Source organism: Poecile atricapillus, chromosome Z (genome assembly GCF_030490865.1).
Source record: "Poecile atricapillus isolate bPoeAtr1 chromosome Z, bPoeAtr1.hap1, whole genome shotgun sequence".
NCBI classification, from domain to species: domain Eukaryota; kingdom Metazoa; phylum Chordata; class Aves; order Passeriformes; family Paridae; genus Poecile; species Poecile atricapillus.
Genome location: NC_081289.1, coordinates 117,859,495 through 117,880,890, shown reverse-complemented (window position 1 = coordinate 117,880,890; position 21,396 = coordinate 117,859,495). Strand labels below are relative to the sequence as shown.

The 21,396-nt window shown below is 38.1% G+C and overlaps 1 protein-coding gene across 2 annotated transcripts; it reads right to left on the bottom strand.

Annotated features, from left to right (window-relative positions):
• On the bottom strand, window positions 1-21,331 carry ERMP1 (endoplasmic reticulum metallopeptidase 1). 2 transcript variants are annotated; one of them, XM_058826586.1, is made up of 15 exons: window positions 21,039-21,331; window positions 20,137-20,438; window positions 16,657-16,784; window positions 16,220-16,325; window positions 15,204-15,350; window positions 13,475-13,567; window positions 11,879-12,091; window positions 10,593-10,813; window positions 7,646-7,820; window positions 6,903-7,093; window positions 6,081-6,233; window positions 5,396-5,598; window positions 4,566-4,681; window positions 3,888-4,051; window positions 1-2,746 (listed from the first exon to the last, which is right to left on the bottom strand). In XM_058826586.1, the coding sequence occupies exons 1-15, from the start codon at window positions 21,317-21,319 to the stop codon at window positions 2,582-2,584; spliced, it is 2,658 nt and encodes an 885-aa protein (XP_058682569.1). In that variant the 5' UTR covers window positions 21,320-21,331; the 3' UTR covers window positions 1-2,581. The 2 variants fall into 2 exon arrangements, with proteins under 2 accessions (XP_058682569.1, XP_058682570.1); XM_058826587.1 differs by lacking the exon at window positions 13,475-13,567.
• Window positions 21,332-21,396: the final 65 nt, after the last annotated feature.

The following is a 21,396-nucleotide window of genomic DNA, read 5'->3' as shown; positions in this document are numbered from 1 at the left end:
CTAATTAGCTGTTTTCTGCCTCCACTAAGAATAAATAATGTTTCTGCTTTATGCCCTTGTATCCTAAAACTTACCAGCTGCTTGCTTTCCATACACTTCAAATAGTAAGTCACACAATGCTTTTTTATGAGAAATAGTAACCTACAGCAGCAGAAGACTCATCTGCTTGTACTTCGATAGGGAAGCAGATGGACGCAAACAGCAAATTTTTCCATCCTGTTTTTTTGTCTTCGATCAAGAATAAATCTGGTGTCAACCATCAACTGTGCAGAGAATACTTAGCCTGGCTACCAGTGACTTCTCTGTATCACATCTGATTTCAAAAACCACCTTCCTCTCCATGAAACCAGACAGAACTCCCATTTTTAACTTTTTTCAACGCAGATGATTTTTGCATTCTTTGGCCAAGCTTATCTTCCACACAGCTCTAACACCAGCTGTCTAATAACACCCAGCACCTCTTAGCAGTATTCCTACTCCAAGCTAGGGTAAAACATTACAGCAATGAATGAAAACAACTCATACACCCTTTAATCATGCTAAAAATCAAGTGTCACCAATCAAGTTTTGCTTTTATTCACAAAGACAGAAATTTGCAACAAACCAGACATACCTCATAATTAAAATATTTAACAAGAATTAAATCCTGAGACAGCAGAAGTTATTGCTTCACTTAAAGTTTCAGAAATTGCCAACAGGCATTTTTATATTTTTGGCTCCCAGTATGAACTCTTCACACAGTATTTTCAAAGCTTTAAATCAGAGGCAAAACACAAAAAACTCAGGAAGGTGGTAAATATCAGTGCAGCTTCAGTTAACTAGCTGTGCATCAGCTAGAGTACAGTACAACATATTTGTTGAGATTCAAGACACAGGAGTTTCAGTTCATAACTCTGATTTTCAAATCACTAATAGCACTTTCAAATTATATAGGGATTGTACTTTCAAATCAAATACAATCAAGTGAGTGATGATTAATGCACATTAATATATAAACCCACAAGTTTTAAAATACTGATGGCCAGTTCATTATGATTACAGTAATTAAACCTCTTACCCTAGTCCATGAGTAAGTGACAATCTTTGTTAATGTCCCTGCAACCAATGACACTGGTTCCTTCCACTATTACACAGAACTACAGAACAACCCAGAGGAAAAATACCTAACTGGAGAGTTGTTATCCATCACAGCTCACACAAATTAACTGTCACACAATTTTATTTCATGTGCTCTGCAAACTTACCAGTACTAGCATGTTTCTACTTGAGATGATGATGCCTGCACAAAATCTGCTCTGCGTGACATTAGGCAATACTCATGAGATTAAAAAAAACACTTAAATTTGTAGTGTGGTAATGATATAGCCAAATGTTTTATATATAATTTGTCAAAAAACATGGAAGTTCCTCCAAATACACCAGGTTCTTTGAATTTCAGAAATTACCCTTAACTGTAAACCACTGTACTAAAAAACCCCAAAACCTGGTAAGTATAAAAAAAGAGGTCAGTAGCTCCTGATTTCAAAGCTTGTCAATTAAAATTGGAAGATACTCTAAAACACAGCCATTTATAAAACCCATCCTGTGAAAATAAAATAAGAGCAATCCAGAATATTAGACAGCTTTTCAAGATTACTCTCTTAGGTACTTTTCCTTATGGAAAGGAAACCTTATTTTAAGAAATAGTAAAATGTATTAGCAAGTGCAATACTGACACACTACCAAAGTTTCTCCAGAGGAGATACCAAAATTAGCCAATTCTAATAAATTGGAAGGTAACCTAAAATTTAGAGTAGGTTAATTATAAGACATCCACTTAAAGGAGTGCAGACTTAGCACTCTTACATATGAGAGAGCAAGTCACATGCTCAAGTGCTGAGAGTGAAAGATCCCAAGAGGAACAAAACCACAAGAAGGTAGTTAGGCTGAACTCAGCCACTCATGCTGTAACACCAAAGAGACAGGAAAAGGGGTAGAACTAAGTTTTTTAACAGAAACATACAATTTGGATAAACAATTACCACATTCCATCATAATATTGATTTCTCTGCATTGTGCATTTGCCAAGGACTCAATGCAACCTCCATGAGTACCACAGCTTTGAGTGACTTCATCCAGTGACAAAAGTAATGCTCAGGACTTTGCCACCTCTGCCCTGCTCCCACAGGAACGGGTGAAGATCAGACTTGAACAGGACGGATAGGACTGGTATGTGGTACTCCATGTATCGGTGAAGTACAATTTTACACAGCATCAAAATAATTCCATAAAGCCCTTCCATTACAATTGCCAGCATTTATTACGCTAATATTACCTCATCAAGTGCAGTTTTCATTTTAAGAATCCCACTAGCCAAACTGCCACTTCAGTGGAAGAGCCAAGGTGAACTGAATTCAGAAAAGTATCATTATATCCCCAAGACAGCAGTAGTCTTTAAACAGTCAAACTGCCAAAGAAACACCATTTGCTGAAGTATTTTAAATTCTTGCTTAAGTCTCTGGCATCTTGTTAGAAAGGGCTTGCCACAAGGGCATTCTGCAACAGAAATAACCCTATTAGCCCTGCAGCATTGCTGTCAAAATTAAAAGACAAAAAGGTCATAAGTACAGGACCAGCCAGAAGAAAATGTCCAGTTTGGAAACCTCTCCAGCAAGGCATAGAGTTGAGGTGACTTTTGATCTTCCCCAAAAAAGTAATGTGCTGCTATGGCAAGGGAAACTATTCCATCAGAATGCTTTTCTGGGACCTGAAAGTGAGAAAAGGAAAACATAGTCTTTATGATTGTTCACGACTTTTCAGCATGAGATCAATTCAGATGCACTTTCCTGCCAACAGTTTCTACGCAACAAAATCCATCCTGCAGTTCTGTGTCCTATGTTAAAACATTTCCTATCTTCAGCATTATCAGTGTGATCACATGAGTTCAATTTGAAATGAACTGACAACCAGATGTTAATATCACAGTGCCTCTGATGTGTCATTACACACTTCCATGTGCTCCAACTTAAATGTTTGTATCTGTCTGTTTTGCTGACAAATCAAGATATGGACTCCAATGCACTGTTTACACTGATCCTTCTATGGCAAATCCTGAAGATACACAGCCCCTTTCTGCCTAGCTTTGCCACTATCAGTCTTGCAAGACTTGTCACACTTGACACTCCAGTCTGCTTTATCAAGTACCCTATGAGGATTATTTGTGTTTAGACTGCCTGGTGCAAGAAGGAAAAAGGGACTTTCTGAACTTTCAAGGATACTTGTAATATTTATCGAAGGGTAAGACACTGTTAAACCTGTAGTAAAAACATACAGGTCTGCAAAAACTTACTCCTTTGCAAGTTAAAAGGGTGGAGAGGCAGATCATAAATTCCACTGAAACAACAAGGCTGGAAGCCTTGCTTCCAGCTGAAAATAATGTAAAAGAAACTTCAGAAAAAAAAGCTTTTACAACTCTCCTCAGCTTCAAGACAGGTAAATTTTCCATCAAGGACTCTGTAATTTCCCAAAACCAAGCAAACAAGACAAGAGAAAAGGAAAGGGAACTACTCATAATAATAAAAATAAACTCTTAAGTAACAGTAGTAAAGATAAAACTTCACATACTTTGACGTAAAGATTGGAGAAATCAAAACTTATGATCAAAGACCATGCAGACAAGAAAAATATTTTTTCCTTGGCTGTTTGTCAAGTTGGCAGACTACTCATGGAAAATACATGGGAACTGATCTACAGAGCTGACATATGAAAAGAGGGATACTAGAATTAGGATCTGCCAAATAAAACAAAGCTTTAGGAAGTTGCTGTGACATTTTTCACACAAGAATGCAGCCATGGTGGGAAGAGGGTGGACCAAGGCATCACCAGGTTTCCATCAGTGCCGCACTCACCGTCAATTCCACCCAGAAGTGCCAGGGAGCCGCATGCAGCCCGTGGGAGTAGAATACAAAGTAGTCTCCCCCAACGCTGGGGACCGGCATTCCATCCCCGAGGGACCAGCGGGACAGCGCCGACCCCACACGTGGCCGCACGTACAGGGACATGTGGCTCGGGCCTGCGGGGACAGAGATGTGCGTCCACATGTATCCACGGGCAGAGACAGAATAACCACCTGCTTTCCCACGGAACAGCACATCATCCTTGAGCTACTACTCATGTCTTCTAAAGCATGACAGAAATGTCTTCTCTACAGAAGATGCTTCAATTTTTTCTAAGCATTGGGATAAGTGAGATGATGTAACAGAGGAATACAGGACATTTTATAGTAATGAATATAATATAGTCACACACATACTAACATACAAAATGCTACAAGATCAAGTTTAGAAAGGACCTATGTAAAACAATCAAGACTAATTCAAGACAGATGAGGTTATCAGTCCTAGAAATAAGAACAGCAAGACACCACTCACAGCTTCTACTGTGCTATGAAACTGAATTAATTCATGCTAATCTCAGAAAGTTCACTGCATCTTGGGAACGGCACTAGAACCTGTAGTAATGGAGTCAAAGCCTGATTTATTAAGGGCATAAACACAAATCATAAAACAAAAGCATCAGTCACTCACCAGATACTTCAAAGCTTAACCTCACAGAATTCCAGGGCATCGGCTTCTTGGACAGAAGTTTAAACTGAATGGGGCTTCTTGGAAAAATTTCTGGAGCAGGAAGATACCAGTTTTTCCTGTGGAGAAAAAATAGTTTCAAGTTACTCTCAATGCAACACCCTAATGTACTAAACATCAGAAGACAAGAAGTTTCTCTATAGTACAGATGACTGTGCTGGTATTACATGAAATATTCCAAAAGTGTTGATGCTAGCAGAAGGCAGGTAAAATCAGCATGTGGCCAGACAAATATTTAAAGGGCATATTAACAGAAAAACAGTCAGCACTGTATCAATTCATCACCTTCATGGCCTTAAATTACAAAACAAATGAGTGAGAGTATTTTCACCTTCAAATGGCTTAACTTTTGTTCTCAAGATTCCTGAGGTGTGAGAAATAGCCACAGCAGCTGGTTTCCTTCTGTGGAGAGCTGCTACTCTAGACATCCTCTGCTGTCAGCTGCGGTGAAGGAAGGGAAGAAGGGAGGAGACATACATCCTCCTACTCTGATCTGCCCTTTAGGGGCCCCCCTTCACCTTTTTCTCCACTGGTGCTTACATCTATCTTCCACACATAATTTCTGCAGCTCCTGCACCAGACCCATAAATTTCTTGCAGAACTGTGGCAGAAGACAAAGCATCTAGGCAGAAGTTTGTCCTCTGAAGAGGAAGGATTATTTACTTTTGGACCAAGATTATCCTTTGTTTTTCTTCCCTTACATAAGCAAAATTGCATAAATGACCCCTGTACTTTGCAGTAGAGTGCTCAAGTGAAGCAGAGTTCACACGAACCGGAACATGAAATGCACAGGCAGAATCCAAGGAAGGCCACAGAAGGGAGCTTGCTCCTCACATGGAGTTCTGATGGTGTCATTGATTTCAGGTACATGGGGAGTTATGTGAGATATTCCATTATAATCAAACCCATTAATCCATATACCAGAGTCACTTTTAATCACATTTCCATCTAGATCATGAAATCTTCTGCTTGTGTGCTAGAAAAAAAGAAACAAACACAGAAAGATAATGAAGCCTCTGGAGTTACCAAGAGTCAGAGGTGATTCTGAAATAACCTCCCTGTGAATCCTTAAGGTCTATTGCGTTTTCAGTAGACATTTCAGCATTGAACATGTATCTGAGTATTTATGAATAAAAATGCAAGAATTATTCAGATAAAAAACATACCACAAAAACACAATCACAAGATGACCATTTTAGTTCACCTCAAACCACATCCACTTTTTAAATTACCATTGCTTACACAATTCACCCATTTAAAACCCCCTAAAACCCCCTGCTCTTCTGACACATATGAGCTGAACACAGAGTGGACAAGGGAAACAAGAACAATTGCTTCAAATTGAGGAATAATCATTAGAGCTTTTAAACCAAGAACGAAAGGGAATATTAAGCATTGAAAAAAATCAAACACTCCTGCAACCAAAAGGAGCAATACAACATGCAAAGCTTTTCTTACCTGGAGAAAGACTCGCTTAGGCTTTGGGTTAGCTGCATCAGAACTGTAAGGAAAGAAGATTCCACTACAAACGAGAATCAGAGTGACTACAAACACAGTAGTTAAAGTTACTAGTGTCGTTTTGGTACTTTTGACAAGGTAAATGAAGTTAATCTAGAGAATAAAAAAACAGTCCAGTTACAAAACTGCAACACTTATATCTAAGACACTATTTGTATAATTCTAAAATTCAATTATGAAACTGAAGGTACATTAAGAAAACATAATTGCAAGTACCGCCTCATACAAGAAACTTCTTCTTAATCTCAGTATTTAAAACTAGGACTTTTAAGATGATTTCTTTTTTATGGAAAAGGAATAAAGTAAGTACTTCCTGGAGCTTTCAAAACTTTCCTATTTTTAAAACAACTGCCGACAAAAAAAAAGCCCAACAGAACCTTTCCAGCCTCTATGGCAGTAGAAAAAGCCTACAAACTTGAGTATTCTTTCTGAAGTTTGTACATCTATTGCTCAGCCATACATTACATTTAAAATGAATCTCTGCTCAAAATTCAGCACTACATTTTGTATTTTATGTCATGTTATGTATTTTACTACATCATCACCGAGCAATATAAGCTCTGTTTCAATGACCTTTCTTCCACTAACAAAAAATATGAAATCTTTGACAGATCTTCTAGAACCTTCCTTTTAAGAAACTGACATTTAAGATACTGTCAAATTATCACTAGCTTCTAGTATTAATTAAAAAAACTCATCTTATGCTAAACTATAGAGAAAGTAGTTTATGGGTTTTAAACAACATTTACAAAATCTACTTACAAAATAGGAAGACAGGATCATAGTGAAGATCACAATAAATCCTGCCAACACCATATCTGGTGGAATTTCTGAACCACTTCGTCCCATGACAGGTGTAAACATTTCAAACACAGTCCAACTAAGATACAGCATATACAGATAGGGAACAAACATCCCCAGCATGTACATCACAATAAATTTTATTGTGGCACCTATACAGAAGAGAAAAAAAACAAAAGACAAAAAAGTAAAAGCTTAAAAGGACATAAACACGCATCTTTACTGATATATCCACAAAGATATATTGCTGCCAAGGCCCAAGACACAACACCGGTCCTCATCCCTGACATTGCATACGGAAAGGAGATCTCATTTTGCACAGCCAACACCATTGTAATTATAATGCATAATTTTCAAATCCACCACAAAATTAATTCTGCTTTACAAGAAAAATGCAAACAATTTTCTGTCCCAAGTATTCTTTAAATATTACAATATTTTTATGAACCTTTACTGCTCAACAAAATCCTGATCACTTATTAATATAGTCACATACTGTTATTTTAGCCTGAGACAGAGGATGTTTTTCAGTGTATTTTTTTAAAGCTTCTCACACTTTCAAACTGCCTCTAGTTCAAGAACACTTCTTACAAAAATGTGACTTGGTTGATTTGACTACTCAAAGTCAATGTTTGCAATTTTTTTGTTTAAATAAGAGTAGGGGTACAAGTACAAACACAATTTCTGCCCCTCAAAACCCATACCTTTTTGGGTGAATTCCTTGTGGATCATCAGCTTAGTGAGTAAAGGAAACGCTACCCATAATGTACAAATGAATGCTGAACAAAGGCCCATCTGAGTCATCACAGCCAATGCTATTGACCAAATCATCAATGAGGCATCAAAAAAAACATCTCCCAGGTACTGCTCATTCACATTCTGTAGCAAAAAGTAAATACATTTCATTACTATGCACATTCCACAGATCCCATTTCATGAGAACACACAGAAAAATCCATATTCCTTGTATATAACTGTTTTCCTTGGGCAAAACAATTTTAACAAGCATCATCTCACCATTCTCTTACCATACAGAATTATTGATGACAGTATATTTTTTCATTAGTTTTCTAAATCTGCTGACATAACTTGAAAAAGAGATTACATAGGCTGGGAAAGAAGGAGGAAGGGAATGTACAAATGACCACACAAAGAATACGCAAAGCTAGTGTTTCAGGCAAAGAGGGCCTTTTTAAAAAATATGAACCACAGCACATTAAAAAACTATATAATACTTATGAGTGAAAAAAATTATCTGGACATCCTGAGAATGTAAATTTGTTTTTGAACAGCTGTTAACAGACTTCTTACACAAGCACTGTTAGTAGTGCACAAATATTATACCACTTTAGGTGACTCTTTCAGGTCATGCCCAAGCTGTCACTTCAGAAATCTGATTATTAAAATATGTTACTTGTTTTGAATAAAAGATATCATAGGTGAGACAATACCAGATGTGTTTCAGGGGAAATAAAAAAAAAAAGAAAAAAAAAAGAAGAAGAAATTTAACCATCAAAAATGTGATTTGCTTTGGTTTTGGGTTTTTTTTTAAGTTACATGGGCAATATAAGTGTTTGCAGTGCACGATTCCTAACTGCAAATCCTGCTAGTAGCAAGAGGGACTGTTTGCATGATCAATGGTTATAAGAAAGCACCTACTTCAGTTTCGGGGTGAGAAGAAAAAAACAGAGGAGAGTGAAGAAACATGCAAGTTGCCAAACCTATTTCAAAACATAAAGCTTATCATCTCATAAGCTGTTGAGCTATGAACAGGCACTGCCTCTGATAGCCAAGGAAGAGACTGGCTTCCAAAATTTTTGCGCAACTTTTAAGTCAAATTCAAGTTACAGAAGCAACATTAACTGTACAGTGTGGTGCAAGCTACAGCATGCAATGCTTCTGATTTCCAGATAGTTGATCTGATGATTAGGCAATGAAGTAGATACAGAGCCTGCAATGTCCTAACAGCTAATGAAAGTATAAGCCAGCTCATCCAGAAGACTGGAAAATGGTAACATTGCATCTATTTTATAAACAGCTCTTCTTTTCCACAAAGGGAAAACACGAAATACATCTATTTGGTAACATACATGTACCAGTTAACACTCCCCTTCCCCAAAAATTTTCTAAAAACCCCACTTCAACAGAGAAAGACATGATGGATCCACTCTGAACTTTTCATACAATCAAATGGCATGAAGTTCTTAAAACTTTTTCAAAAATTTGTATTTGGCTGACAACTAAGGCTCCTTAATTCGCTTATTCAAAACCCACCCAAATGGCTGAGATGATAAGTAACTGCAAGCTGAATGACTAAATATTACTGCACCTAAAACCGCAACCTAGCAGGCCTGAGTAGTCAACTTCAGGCCTGGAAGAGTTTAATCTATCAGATACCCAAAACTATTTGTATTTAACACAAAACCATGTGGTACTGTTATTATCTATAATTATGAAATTATTACACAAGTTAAATTGCATTGATTAGTCCATAAAAAAGAATACTAAGCAAAACAGGTAGACAGACAGTAATCATGACAAATGGCAGCAATCCTCACTGAGCCTTTCGGGGCCTAAGTAAATTTTATCGTAGAGAAGAACAGAGACAACAAAGACCTCTGTTCCATCTCCAACTGTGGTCAAAACAACTATAAATCAGAAAAATCACAGAATTGTTTAGGTTGAAAAATATCTTTGAGATCATTTGATCTAAGCTTTACACTGCCAAGGCTACTGGTAAACCATGTCCCTAAGTGACACATCTAGACATCTTTTAAATATGTCTGGTGACCCAACCCTTTCCTTGGGCAGTCTGTTTTGGACCTTGATAATCCTTTCCATAAAGAAATGTCTTTTAATATCTTATCTGAACCTTCCCTGGCATAACTTGCCATTTCCTCTTACCCTGCTGCTTGTTGCCTGGGAGAAGAAACCAAACCGCACATGGCTACACCCTATTTTCAGGCAACTGCAGAGAGTGGTAAGGTCCCCCCGAGTTTCCTTTTCTCCACCCTAAACAGCCCCAGCTCCCTCAACTGCTCCTTACAGGACTTGTGCTCCAGACCCTTCTCCAGCCTCAGTGCCCTTCTCTGGACATGGTCCAGCACCTCTGTGTCTTTCCTGTACTGAGAGGCCCAGAACTGAACACAGGATTTGAAGTGTGGTCTCACCCTTGTCAAGTACAATCCCTGCACTTCATCCTTTGTATAAGGGACAATCCCTGCCCTGCTCCTGCTGGCCACACTATTGCTGGCACAGGCCAGGATGCCATTGGCCTCCTTGGCCACCTGGGCACTGCTGGCTCATGTTCAGCTGCTGTCACCAGCACCCCCAGGTCCTTTTCCTCTGGGCAGCTTTCCAGCCACTCTGCCCCAGCCTGTGGCACTGCCTGGGGCTGTTGTGACCTAAGACACAAAGGCTCCTGCCTTTTTTCTGAAACATCTCCTAAAGGTCAAAGCTTCCTTAAATCTTATAGCTCTTGCCTCTCTGATTTAGCAGAATAATCCCTATGTTTAGATGAAGCAATTTTTTACAGTGACATTTTAAATAATGGAAACATTTTGCCATTTTTTTTAACCAGCTCAAAAGGTAGGTCCTCCACAGATTAAACACATCATTGCCCTTCAACAATAACAACAAAGTCTTGCCTACCTTGTAGAAGAATTTCTTGGCTAGCATGTGCACAAGAATGAGTTTAGCTGCAGCTGCAGTGCCATAAAGAGAGACAGAAACATAGAAATGGGTGTACCAAGAAAGAGCCCTCCCAATGATGGAGACAAACATTGCTACCATGAGGACTGCCACCAGTGTGCACACCCAGCTCGTCAGGGTTAAGCTGAATGCAGTCAGTAACTTCTTCAGGTTATGAACAGCTAAGAAGAAAAAAAGTTTCATTCAACACTTGTGTATTCTACTGCAGACTATCATCAAAATTTTAATTACCCCATAGTGTAACTAATGACCAAAATAAAGCAGTCCCCTGTGAAGACATTTTAACAGCATAGTTTGCATCACTTAGCCTATTTCTTTGCGTGTGTATTTGCACACATTCCTGCTGCAAGGTTTGCTCCCAGAATACTGGTGTATTTTGCAGATTACAGCATTCTTGATAGCAGAAATTTTTACTAGGGGACTGGTGAAGCCGTGGTTCCTCTTATACAAAAGAACGCAACAAGAAACCCAACAAAAAATGACAACAAAAACTCCAAACCAAAAGAAACTCTCCCTCCCAAAAATACAAAATCAAGCCAAACAAACAAACCACCAAAAAAAAAACCAAAACCCAAGTCCCCCCTCCTCTTTCCCAAAAAAAAAAACCGCAACAACAGAAAAATGAGTTGTTTTTCTTGTAACATTTTCTTACTCCAAAAAGGTTTTCTTGATTTTGAGATGGGTGTCTTTTCTTAAGCCTTTTTTCTTTTAAACAGACATGTTCATGCACATACTAAGAAGGTCTAACTAGACTTAAGTTGGTTTATACTCTCTATTAAGCTTTTCTGTCATTTTCCCCATTTTTTTTCTTAGTTGGCCCTGTCTATAGACAGGTGTTGAAGAAACACAGTTATGACACCATATCTGAATTAACAAAATTAAAAAATTATTTAGATACTAGGCAATTTTTTTTCAATTTCCAGACCTTTGAAAGATTTCATTTTAATCTTCATAAATGATAAGAGACAAAATCATGATTCATAAATGCTAGACATCTAGGCCTATCATATTCATTCATTATCATAAACATTCAGATGCAAGATTTAAACACAAAGTAACTCCTATGGCATGCTGCACACCTAAAATTTATTTCTGAGGTTCAACTAACCAGATGCTGTGATTGCCTGAACACTTTATGACCTACACTTTTGCATCTAGTAATTGCTATTTCTTAAACAGTAATGCAAATAAAAAAGAAAAAAAGAACAAAAATCACCTAGACTTACCTCTGGGTTTTGGCTGTAATACTTTTTTGCTTAAATAAAAAAAAGCAATTGTTGCTGTAATATAGTTCATAATTGTGCCAACACGAGCAGGATAAGCCAGGACAAATAAACCAAGTATATCAAAGAACACAACATTTCCATGCCGATACTCAAAAGATTTAGCCAGCTTTTCTGATGTAGCTAAGTATTTTAGGACAGCTAGAATATTGTCACCTATTAAAAGAACAGACAAAAAACATAATTTTATCAACACTGATAAATTACCACACATCATTTTTTTATATAACCATTCTGAAAAGCTGTACAGAAATATCCTTAATGAAGACCTGAATACACAAATAATTATTCTCAAACTGGTGTTTGACAGTACCCACAGAACAGTATTTTCATGAGTTATTCTATCCAGCTGTCAAAATAAGTATACTTGGGAAGTCTCATGAACTTAGACACCACCACAGTGAAGGCAACAGTCAGGCTTTCAGCCCATAAACTCTTCTTCACTTCTGGTATTTAGCACTGGACTTGAAGGCTAACCCATAGAAGAGTTTAGAATTTCCTAATCTTCCTCCTCTTCTCCTCACCACTAAGTGACCCCTCCAGGTTTCCATGACTGTGAATTACCTGCCTTTCTTTCCCTACAGGACTGTAAAGACAAGGCCACTATTTTCCTTTGTAGCCTCCAGGCACCAATCACCTTTTCCTCTCACAAAGTACAACCAGAACACAGGTAAACAAATGAGAACAATCATTCTCAACTTTCATTTTGCTTTTACTACACCATTTGAAGTGCTTACTGGTTGTAAAGTCTGTTTTCTTTTTTTTTTCTAAATCTGTGATATATTTAGTGGGACAAGTTCTACTAAATAAAATAAAACCACCATGCCTACTAAAATCATCTTTCCAATAAGAATTTAAAAGTGTTACTTTCTGTCCTGTAGCTAAATTGATGCAAGGAAGTATTTAAAACCCTTATTCATGCTGGTCATCTAAGCTGGCCTCTATATAAACTTGAAGAGTGAATTGTCAAAATCCTGGAGGCATTTGGATTATTCTAGCTTCTCCTGGGAAACTAAGGCTCTTAGAAATTTTCAGTCTGAAAACAGCCTGCTATGAGCACAACCTGTTGTAGATTGTAGAAAATAAATCCTGTTTACCCAATCAGTGTGCTACCACATAAGTTTGACCAAGGTCTGTCCTAAAACAAAAATCTGTGTTGGCAGATCAGTCTCTATGCCACCAACCTACTCAAAAACTTCTGATGAGAAACATTAACCAATAATGAGACTTAGTGAGATAAATAATGCTGAAGAGTCAGGTATCAGTGGATAGACAGTAACTTTGATTTGAAAACAATTGTGGAATCGAATTAATGTCAGTGGATGCTGATAAAGTTTATCTTCCCAGTTGACCAAATATATTTCCTTTTTATTTAAAAGATATGTATTCAGTTAATTCTTTGTTCTTGAGAACACAACCAACATGTACCTAATGTGTAATTAAAATTATTAATTTATCACTACAGCAATCTTACAGCAAAACGTAAAAGCAGCTACAATACAACTCTTTGACAAACTATTGAATTTTTGAAATACCAACCTGCTCTCTGAATGGAATCTGTCAAAATTCTGTCTGATGTGTCATATTCTGTATGGTAAATGTAGCCATTTTCAATAAAAGCCAAATCTATTCCTACAGAAAGAGAAGCAGCATTTTTAAAATCTATGCAATCCTAAAACCGCAAAATAACTATGTGAAAGCCTCCCATATACTTCACAGAAAATGCTGCTCTACTTTGTAACCCAGTCATTATCCTTAGAGATGAACAGAATAGTCTTCTCTGTAGAAAGCAAGCTACCTGGACTTCCAGTGCCTTGAAAAGAGAACAGCTTTAAAACATTTTAAAGCATCTGTCTTTTTGCATGCACCGATTCCCATGATATTTGTATGCAAGTGGAGGAACACATGAAAACACCGGATCATCTCAGCTTCAGAAAATATGTACAGGGTGCTTGTCAAGTGTTTACTTGCAACATTTCACTAAATGTTCATGCTGAAAAGTAATAAAAAGCATCACTGTGAAACTACAGAGCACCTTCTCAAAACACCAGGTGTGCTCTTTGTACTTCTAACATGCGAGCAATTTTTCAGAGAGCCGGTCTGAAAATGCTTCATCTCAAAGTCCAAATAAGTTGTTCAAACAAACAAAGGTATTGACCAAAACCCAAAGGTTATTCTGCTTCATTAGTTATACATTCAGTGTATACCATTCACCTGTTCAGCTGCATATGCAAAAAGCTGCCAGTTGCAATCTGAATTCTCATAATTTTTGGCTAATTAGGTTTCAATTCTGAGAAACAAACCAGGTTTTTTACTTTTTTTTTTTTAATTGGTTTATAAAAAAGCACCCAGAGGTCAATGGTCAATTTACCATGCAGCTATGATTCTGAACAAAGAAGACATTGTACAAAATCAGCTACTTTATTTTCACACTAGAAGAGTACTTTAGAACAGTACAGAACATGCCAGAACATCTGCTTTGTACTAACAATCAATTCAAAAATATCACTTTTCTTGAAAGTAACTCCAATGACAACCTGTCCTGGCAACTTTACAGAAGTTTACAGTCTTTTGAAGTGTGTCCACATTGAGTGAACATTTCACATTTCTTTCCCACTTTCATTCTCCACAAAAAGGATAGCAACCTGTAAACAGATCAGCAAAACTAAAAACTTCTGTCCTATCCTTGATTATGGAAAAAAAAAACCAAAACCTGCCAAAACCCCCCTAAAACCAAATCCCCCAAACAAAACACCACCACCAGTAAGAAAAAAAAAACCAACCCACAACAACCAAACAAAAACAACAAAAAAACCAACCAACAACAAAAAAATCCCAACCAAACAAAAACCAAGGGCAGTGAAAATGACTATATCACTATCTCTAAAGAAGATGATTTTGGTTTTTCCATCAGATACAGACATTTAATTCCTGCAAGCACTTTATTAACATCATGTACCAAAATGTTTCAAAATAGAATATTTGAGTACTGTTAATTCCTGGAGTACTTTCCTGATTTACAGGAAGCTTTTCTACCAGGTAGCTCCTATCTGGAAAACACCAGTCATCTAAAAACATCCCTAACAAATGATACTATGTTTATTTGTTTATTTATAAACAAACTCAATCTAAAAACTCTTTTCTTTGGAAAGGAACAGGGAAATTCCCTCACAATATGAGAGACAGACCAAATTTGAGGATGTTCAACCACAGAACAGTGTCCTTGTTATAAATGTAATGTGTATTGACATGCCTTTTGATAACATACCTGGAACATTGCCAAAATCCCTGTAGATACGGAAGTCTGTATCTGCTGGGATAATACCACTCTGAAATATTTCCTGTGCCACCACAGAGGCAAAGGGATGTTTGGCTGCAACTACATATGCTTGCACCAACCAAGGGTTCTCAGGTCCTAACAAAAGATGAGCAGAAAATATTTTTTTGAAGTTGAGTTAGGATATGCATCCTCATGGTAATAAATAATGCAAAGTAACTCACTGGAGATTTAACACTGTTGCCCCACAGAGCATATAGTAAGTACAACTGTGTTGGATAAGTGACTCACATTTGAGAGAAACAATTAGCTACACCTGAGGGAAAAATAAAACCAAGCCACTGTTGACCTCCTGTGCTCAGTGGTAGAGCAGATAAGCCATATCCCAAAAAGACCCAGCATTAATGAAGAAGTCACAACCTTTACCAAGCTTCCAATACATCATGTATGTATCACATATCAATACTGTTGTTCAGAAAAATGTCTCTCCCCCTAAATCATTCAGTGTAAGTAAACAGCTAAACAGCTTCAGTACAAGAAAGTCCACAGTCCAGCTAGGATGGGACACAGGTCTAACCGTAGCCTACAAAACAGAGAAGTTCTGCTGGTTCCTCAACATGAGATGGAGTCCTAATGCCAACATCTTACTCCAAAGATTTTAAAAGAACTGCTGTGAAAAATAAATAGAACATACGAAAGTATGAGTATTAAGATAGAGGTACTATTCAAATGTTTTTCCCCTTTTTACCTTGATGTCAAAGGGAAACACAACTTCTGTTACTCTGCTCTCCAGAGGCTTCCCACCTATGAAGTAACTTCTGTGGCACTGCTTTAGCCTGTAACTATCTAAAGACTGAGAACAACTTAATTGCTGCACAGGACTGGGAAAAAGGCACAGAGGTTCTCCTGTCTTTTGCTTATGAGTCTTTTTCAATATTCCTTCAAGTCTGCATCATTTATTATCAAATTATCCTAATGTAGAAATTGGACACAATACAAGCTCGTACCTGTTTGAAAAACAAGTTCTTTTCCTCCTACACCTGCTGCCTCCAGGTTAATAAAAGCTCTGACTGATTTGGCCCACTCATGTTGCGTAATGAAGCCATGACTAGCCTTGATGGGAAAACAAAAAAAATATAGGTCAAGTACCTACCAGACAAGCTTAAATGTTACTTTCTATCATTCAAGACTGCATATAACTCAAGACTGCACAAGGCAGATAGCACAAACAGATGCAGAAAATGCAAGTCTTCTACTAAAACTAGTATAGAAAATATTCTTAATCCAACTACATTTTTCCCTTTGAAATCATACACATTTTCCTCAGAAAAGACAGGTAATCAGTGAATATTTCAAGAGACTAAACACAAGCCATATCTTTCATTTGTTAAGAGTTTTAATACACTACTTTGATGCATAATTTATCATTTTGGCACATTCTCACCTGCAAAATATTTTCTTCTGCACCATTAAATAAGAATATGACAGCATGCTGCAGGGATTCTGATGACTTTGAAAGTGTGTTAAGTATTTCAAGCATCACTGCACAGCTAACAGCATCATCACTGGCACCTTAAAATAATCAGCAAAATAATAAGGCTTACAACTAATGCACAGATTTGCAACAAAGACAAGAGAGGAAAAATGGTTTATGCTATTTCAGTCAATATAACTGCATTACAATTGTAATAAGCTTTAGTATATTTTCTGGTACTGCTTGTACCCTCTATCTATACAACTTGAAAGCAACAGCTGAAAGAAAAATTATGTTCAGAAGTTGAGCAAGTGAAATACAAGATATAAGGTCCAACACTACTGTTCAAGAAAAGCAGACTAACCGGGTTACTAGGAAAGCAATGTGATCATTATCTACTTTCCTAAATACAAAGTGAATAAATAAGGATGTAATTTTCATTGACAACATTCTAGAATTTAAAAACATAAACATTCCCACACAAGTCACCCTAAAGCGTTCTATACTGTTACGATGCATTCAATTAGGATAAAAACTCTAAGTAACAGCTAACAGTGCAAAATAAAGGAATACCAGAAATTGCATCTTTAAAATCATCCTATGGTATGAATTAAAACAAAAGATTTTCATCATCAGATGCTTTTCACCACCCTTCTTTCTTTGCAAAAACCCCTCTCATTCTAATCTCTGTTCTCTTTGAGCTTCTCATCCAACATTACAATCTCACACCTCCCATGCCCCACTGGTTTTTTACCTTGATTAAACATCCATCTTTTAGTCAAGCTGTCCAATTTTCCCACTTCCCTCACTTTGGTGGAAGCTTTACCACCTGCCTATCCTGTTCTAATAAATAAAATTTGGGAGAAAACAGAAATCAACTTCATTCCTTTGGGCCTGGGTTGCTGACACACACTGAGATGCTCACACTGGTATGGTCAGGTCTCACTTGTTAGCTGCTCAAAATGTTCAATTTACACATCAAAAAAAAAAAAGAGCAGCTTTTCCAAAGCTTGTCCCCAGGCAAAACTTAGGAAGTATCTGCTATGAAAACAACATACCCCTAATATAAACATAAATCTTACTCTAGATTTTAGCTTTACTTTACTGTATGGAATAAATAAAATTGAAATCTTTCCAATACACCATTCTCTACCCTATTTCTCAGAAATTATGGCATTGTTCTGACAAAAGTTTTCCGTAGATCACCACCCAAATACCTGATTTAAGGCCCTGATTGTCACAGGTTTTCACTAATTTCACAGAATATCACAGTGCATTCTGAGTTGGAGGGGACCTTAATTGCTACCCAAGTTCATTAGGAGTCTGCTCTTAGCCACACTGAGTTCTTTCATTTAAAATGCTGTATTGAAAACTCAGCAGACATTTATAGTTTACAGTGAAGTTAGTAATTTACCTGCCTTGCTGTGAGGCTAAGAAAAATAGAAGTTATTGGCTTCAAGAGCCATACAGATTTACACCTGATAAAAGCAGCCATTTTGCTATAGATTATAACACAAACTTGCAGAGAAAATACACCCTATACCTCATACAGAACAAAACTGACAGGAGGTTGTAACAGATTTTACAGCAGATATCAGTAACCTAAGAAAACCTCATTATGTCTGCAATGATAATTTCAAGGATGTTTTTGCTATCGAGTTTATCAGAAAAGAATCACATAGGACATATAAACTGAAGACCAGTAGAATCAGAACAAGAGATATGTTTTAGGACTTTACAGTTTATGTTTTTTCCTTCACAAGAAGCTTCCTAAAATGAATGATTTACTCAGATTTGCTTCATGTATTTTGTATATATATGCACCACAAGCAGATTGCATTTTATTATCTGATTTTCGAATGTGTTACTCACTGATCTTTCAGTCATGCTGATTCTGGTTAAAAGCCCACCTTTTTGGTAATGAAAAAAGGGGCTGTAAGCAAATAGATAAGAGAAATACAGGACAAGAGAAAACAAGAGCTTCTTGCTTAGGTAATGTGCAAGTGGCATACTACGAAAACAAAAGGCAGAGCAGCTCCTTGCTGCTATAAAGGGCTAGGCTGCTTTGTGATTAAGAACAAGCACACAGGCAGATTTCTAGCTCCTCTGCAGATTTCTGGAAAATCCTTTACGAACCACTCATGTTTTTGGCACCTCTGTGCAAGCTTGGTGAAATATTTAAGTGTCTGAGTAACTGTAAAGAAAATAATTGACATAAACATAATCCTGTTTTATAATCCTCAGAAACTGACACACAATTTACATAGGACATCAATATGAAAACAATTTTTAATTATCATAGTACTGTGTTTGTGAAATATTCTAAGTCTAGGTAGACGTACGTAGACTAAACGTACAGTAATTAGCATCTTTGCAGTTCCTCAACCACAGAGCATGTATAACAATCATGCATTTATTAAGCTTAATTTAGAAACTCACATTGTACAAATATGATTGAGGAGAAAGAAAAGTTCTGTATACTATTTATGGACAGAAAAAGACAGGAGGAGTCCAGCAAAAGCTTCATTTCTCTAGCTAATACTCAACTGTTTCCTTAATAATGAAGACTAGTCACATGTGCTAAAGAACAGAAGGTTCACTACCAAAAAATAAAATACTGCGTGGGATGTGAATGAAGAAACTCCAGTAAAAGCTGCATCACTGGTGAGTGCCACCTGTGGGTGTTTTCCAACTGTAATAAGAGGCACATACCTGTGGCTGAGTGTTACAACAAATTTTGGGTTTAGATCCATACCTTCCCGGCTTTGTTAAACCCACAAATTTACAAAACAGTTTACATCCTTGCTGCAATAACAATTTAAGAGGATTAGATTTAAAAAATATAGAGGAAGAAGAATAAGAGAGTACACAACAATGACAGTCAAACTAGCAGTAAAAGATATACATAATGCCAAGGCAGCAGTACCCCAGCCTTTGAGTACTACAGTCTTTTGAGACAGAAGCTTTGAATGTGCAAAGGAAAAAACCTGGCATATCTTAAACATATCAGACTGAAAAGATGAGATACCAGCAAAAGGACAGGAAAACAGACTTGTTAGTGAGAATGGGCATAGTCTCTGGCACAAAGCATCCTGTGAAAGGGAAATCAGGATTAAATCTGTACAGAAGTATGAAAATGCCTGGACCATAGGTGGAAATAGTGCATGAACTATATGCATAAGCAGTGAATTATAAGAAGAACAGATATAACCAAACTTTCCAGAAATCTAAATAAGCATCTGTAAATTGCTGCCTACCAGAAAGTAAGAGTGAAATCCTGAGTTTAACAGGATCAACCTGTCACTCTAACACAATGAATTTCACTGAGACCAAATTGATTAGTTGACACATGCATTATTCTAACGTGGCTACTTGGTAGGAGAAATCCATGAGCCAAGCTCTGCAGCTCACGTAACACACAAAAACATGGAAACAAACACACAGACCTACCTGGGGTATTTGGTACGGAATCAAAGTGACAATTGGATAACACTGCATGCTCAGCTCCATTTCGAGGTTCCAGCTTCACTACCACATTGGTTATGTTTGCATAGTAACTAGTAAAACCCCCTAAAAAGTCAATGCTGAAGGAGCCTGTAGGCCTCTGTATGTCTACAGATATCTTGTGAGCATCCGTACTTTCTCTTTCTATTCCCCTAATTTGTTCTAAGAGGTAGTTAACTGCAAGAACTTCATTTTCTGGACTTCCAACTGTTCTGGGCCCAATTGCTGTGATGTTGTCAAGATATCCCCTGTAAGACATAAATTAAAATTTAAGCATCAACATATTCAACATTTAGTGTGTAACTCATTTAAAACTGTAACATTTTCATATATGGTTCTATTTCAAAACTCAAGGTAAGGAGAAGAGGCTAAAGCCAGTTAAATCATAATGGACATATAGCCCTGATCTTTACTCCGGACTCCTTATCTTAACTACTATGATATTAAGCCATTGTATTGGTTCTCTGGTCTGAACGTATCAATTCAAAAATTAACAGAATGGTGAATGGAGAAGCTAAAGATTTTACCTTTAGCGAGGTTCTGTATGCCCTTTTCTGAATGTCTGAAAAGCACACTTTTATCAAGACACACACCTGATGTTAACACTCTAAAACTGAAATTACACTGACAGTTTTAGTCTTCCCGACGCCTCGGTGACACAACAACTGAAAATTTGCCAAGAGGCTTTCGGAGACACTGAGCACTAACGCCGGACTACTAGAACTAAACTACGGGGGACGCGCTGTTCCATCAACTCGGAGCTCTCGCCAAGGCAGAGCACCACACGACCCCTCTGCGAGGGACCGCCACCCACCCCGGTCGCCTCCCTCCCGGCGGCCCCGCCGTACCTGGCGCGGGAGGCGCTGAAGTCACGGGGCCCGGCGACGGCGGGTGAGCGGTTCAGCAGCTGCCGGTGCGACACCTGCGCCAGCGCCCGCAGCCCCAGCAGGTACAGCAGCACCAGCGGCGCCCCCCGCGCCTCGGGCAGCGGCAGCAGCGGCCGCCGCCCGCCCCGCTTCTTCCCGCCCGAGCCGTGGTCGCTGTCCTCCCGCGGCGGCGGCTGGCGGCGGTCGCGCTGTGCGGCGGTAGCGCGGAGCCTCCACACGGCCGTGTCGCCGCCGCGCTCCATGGCCGCGCCGCCCGCCGCGCAGCCGCCGTAGGAGCACGAGCTCGGGTCAGAGCGCGGCCCGGCCCCGCCCGCCGCTG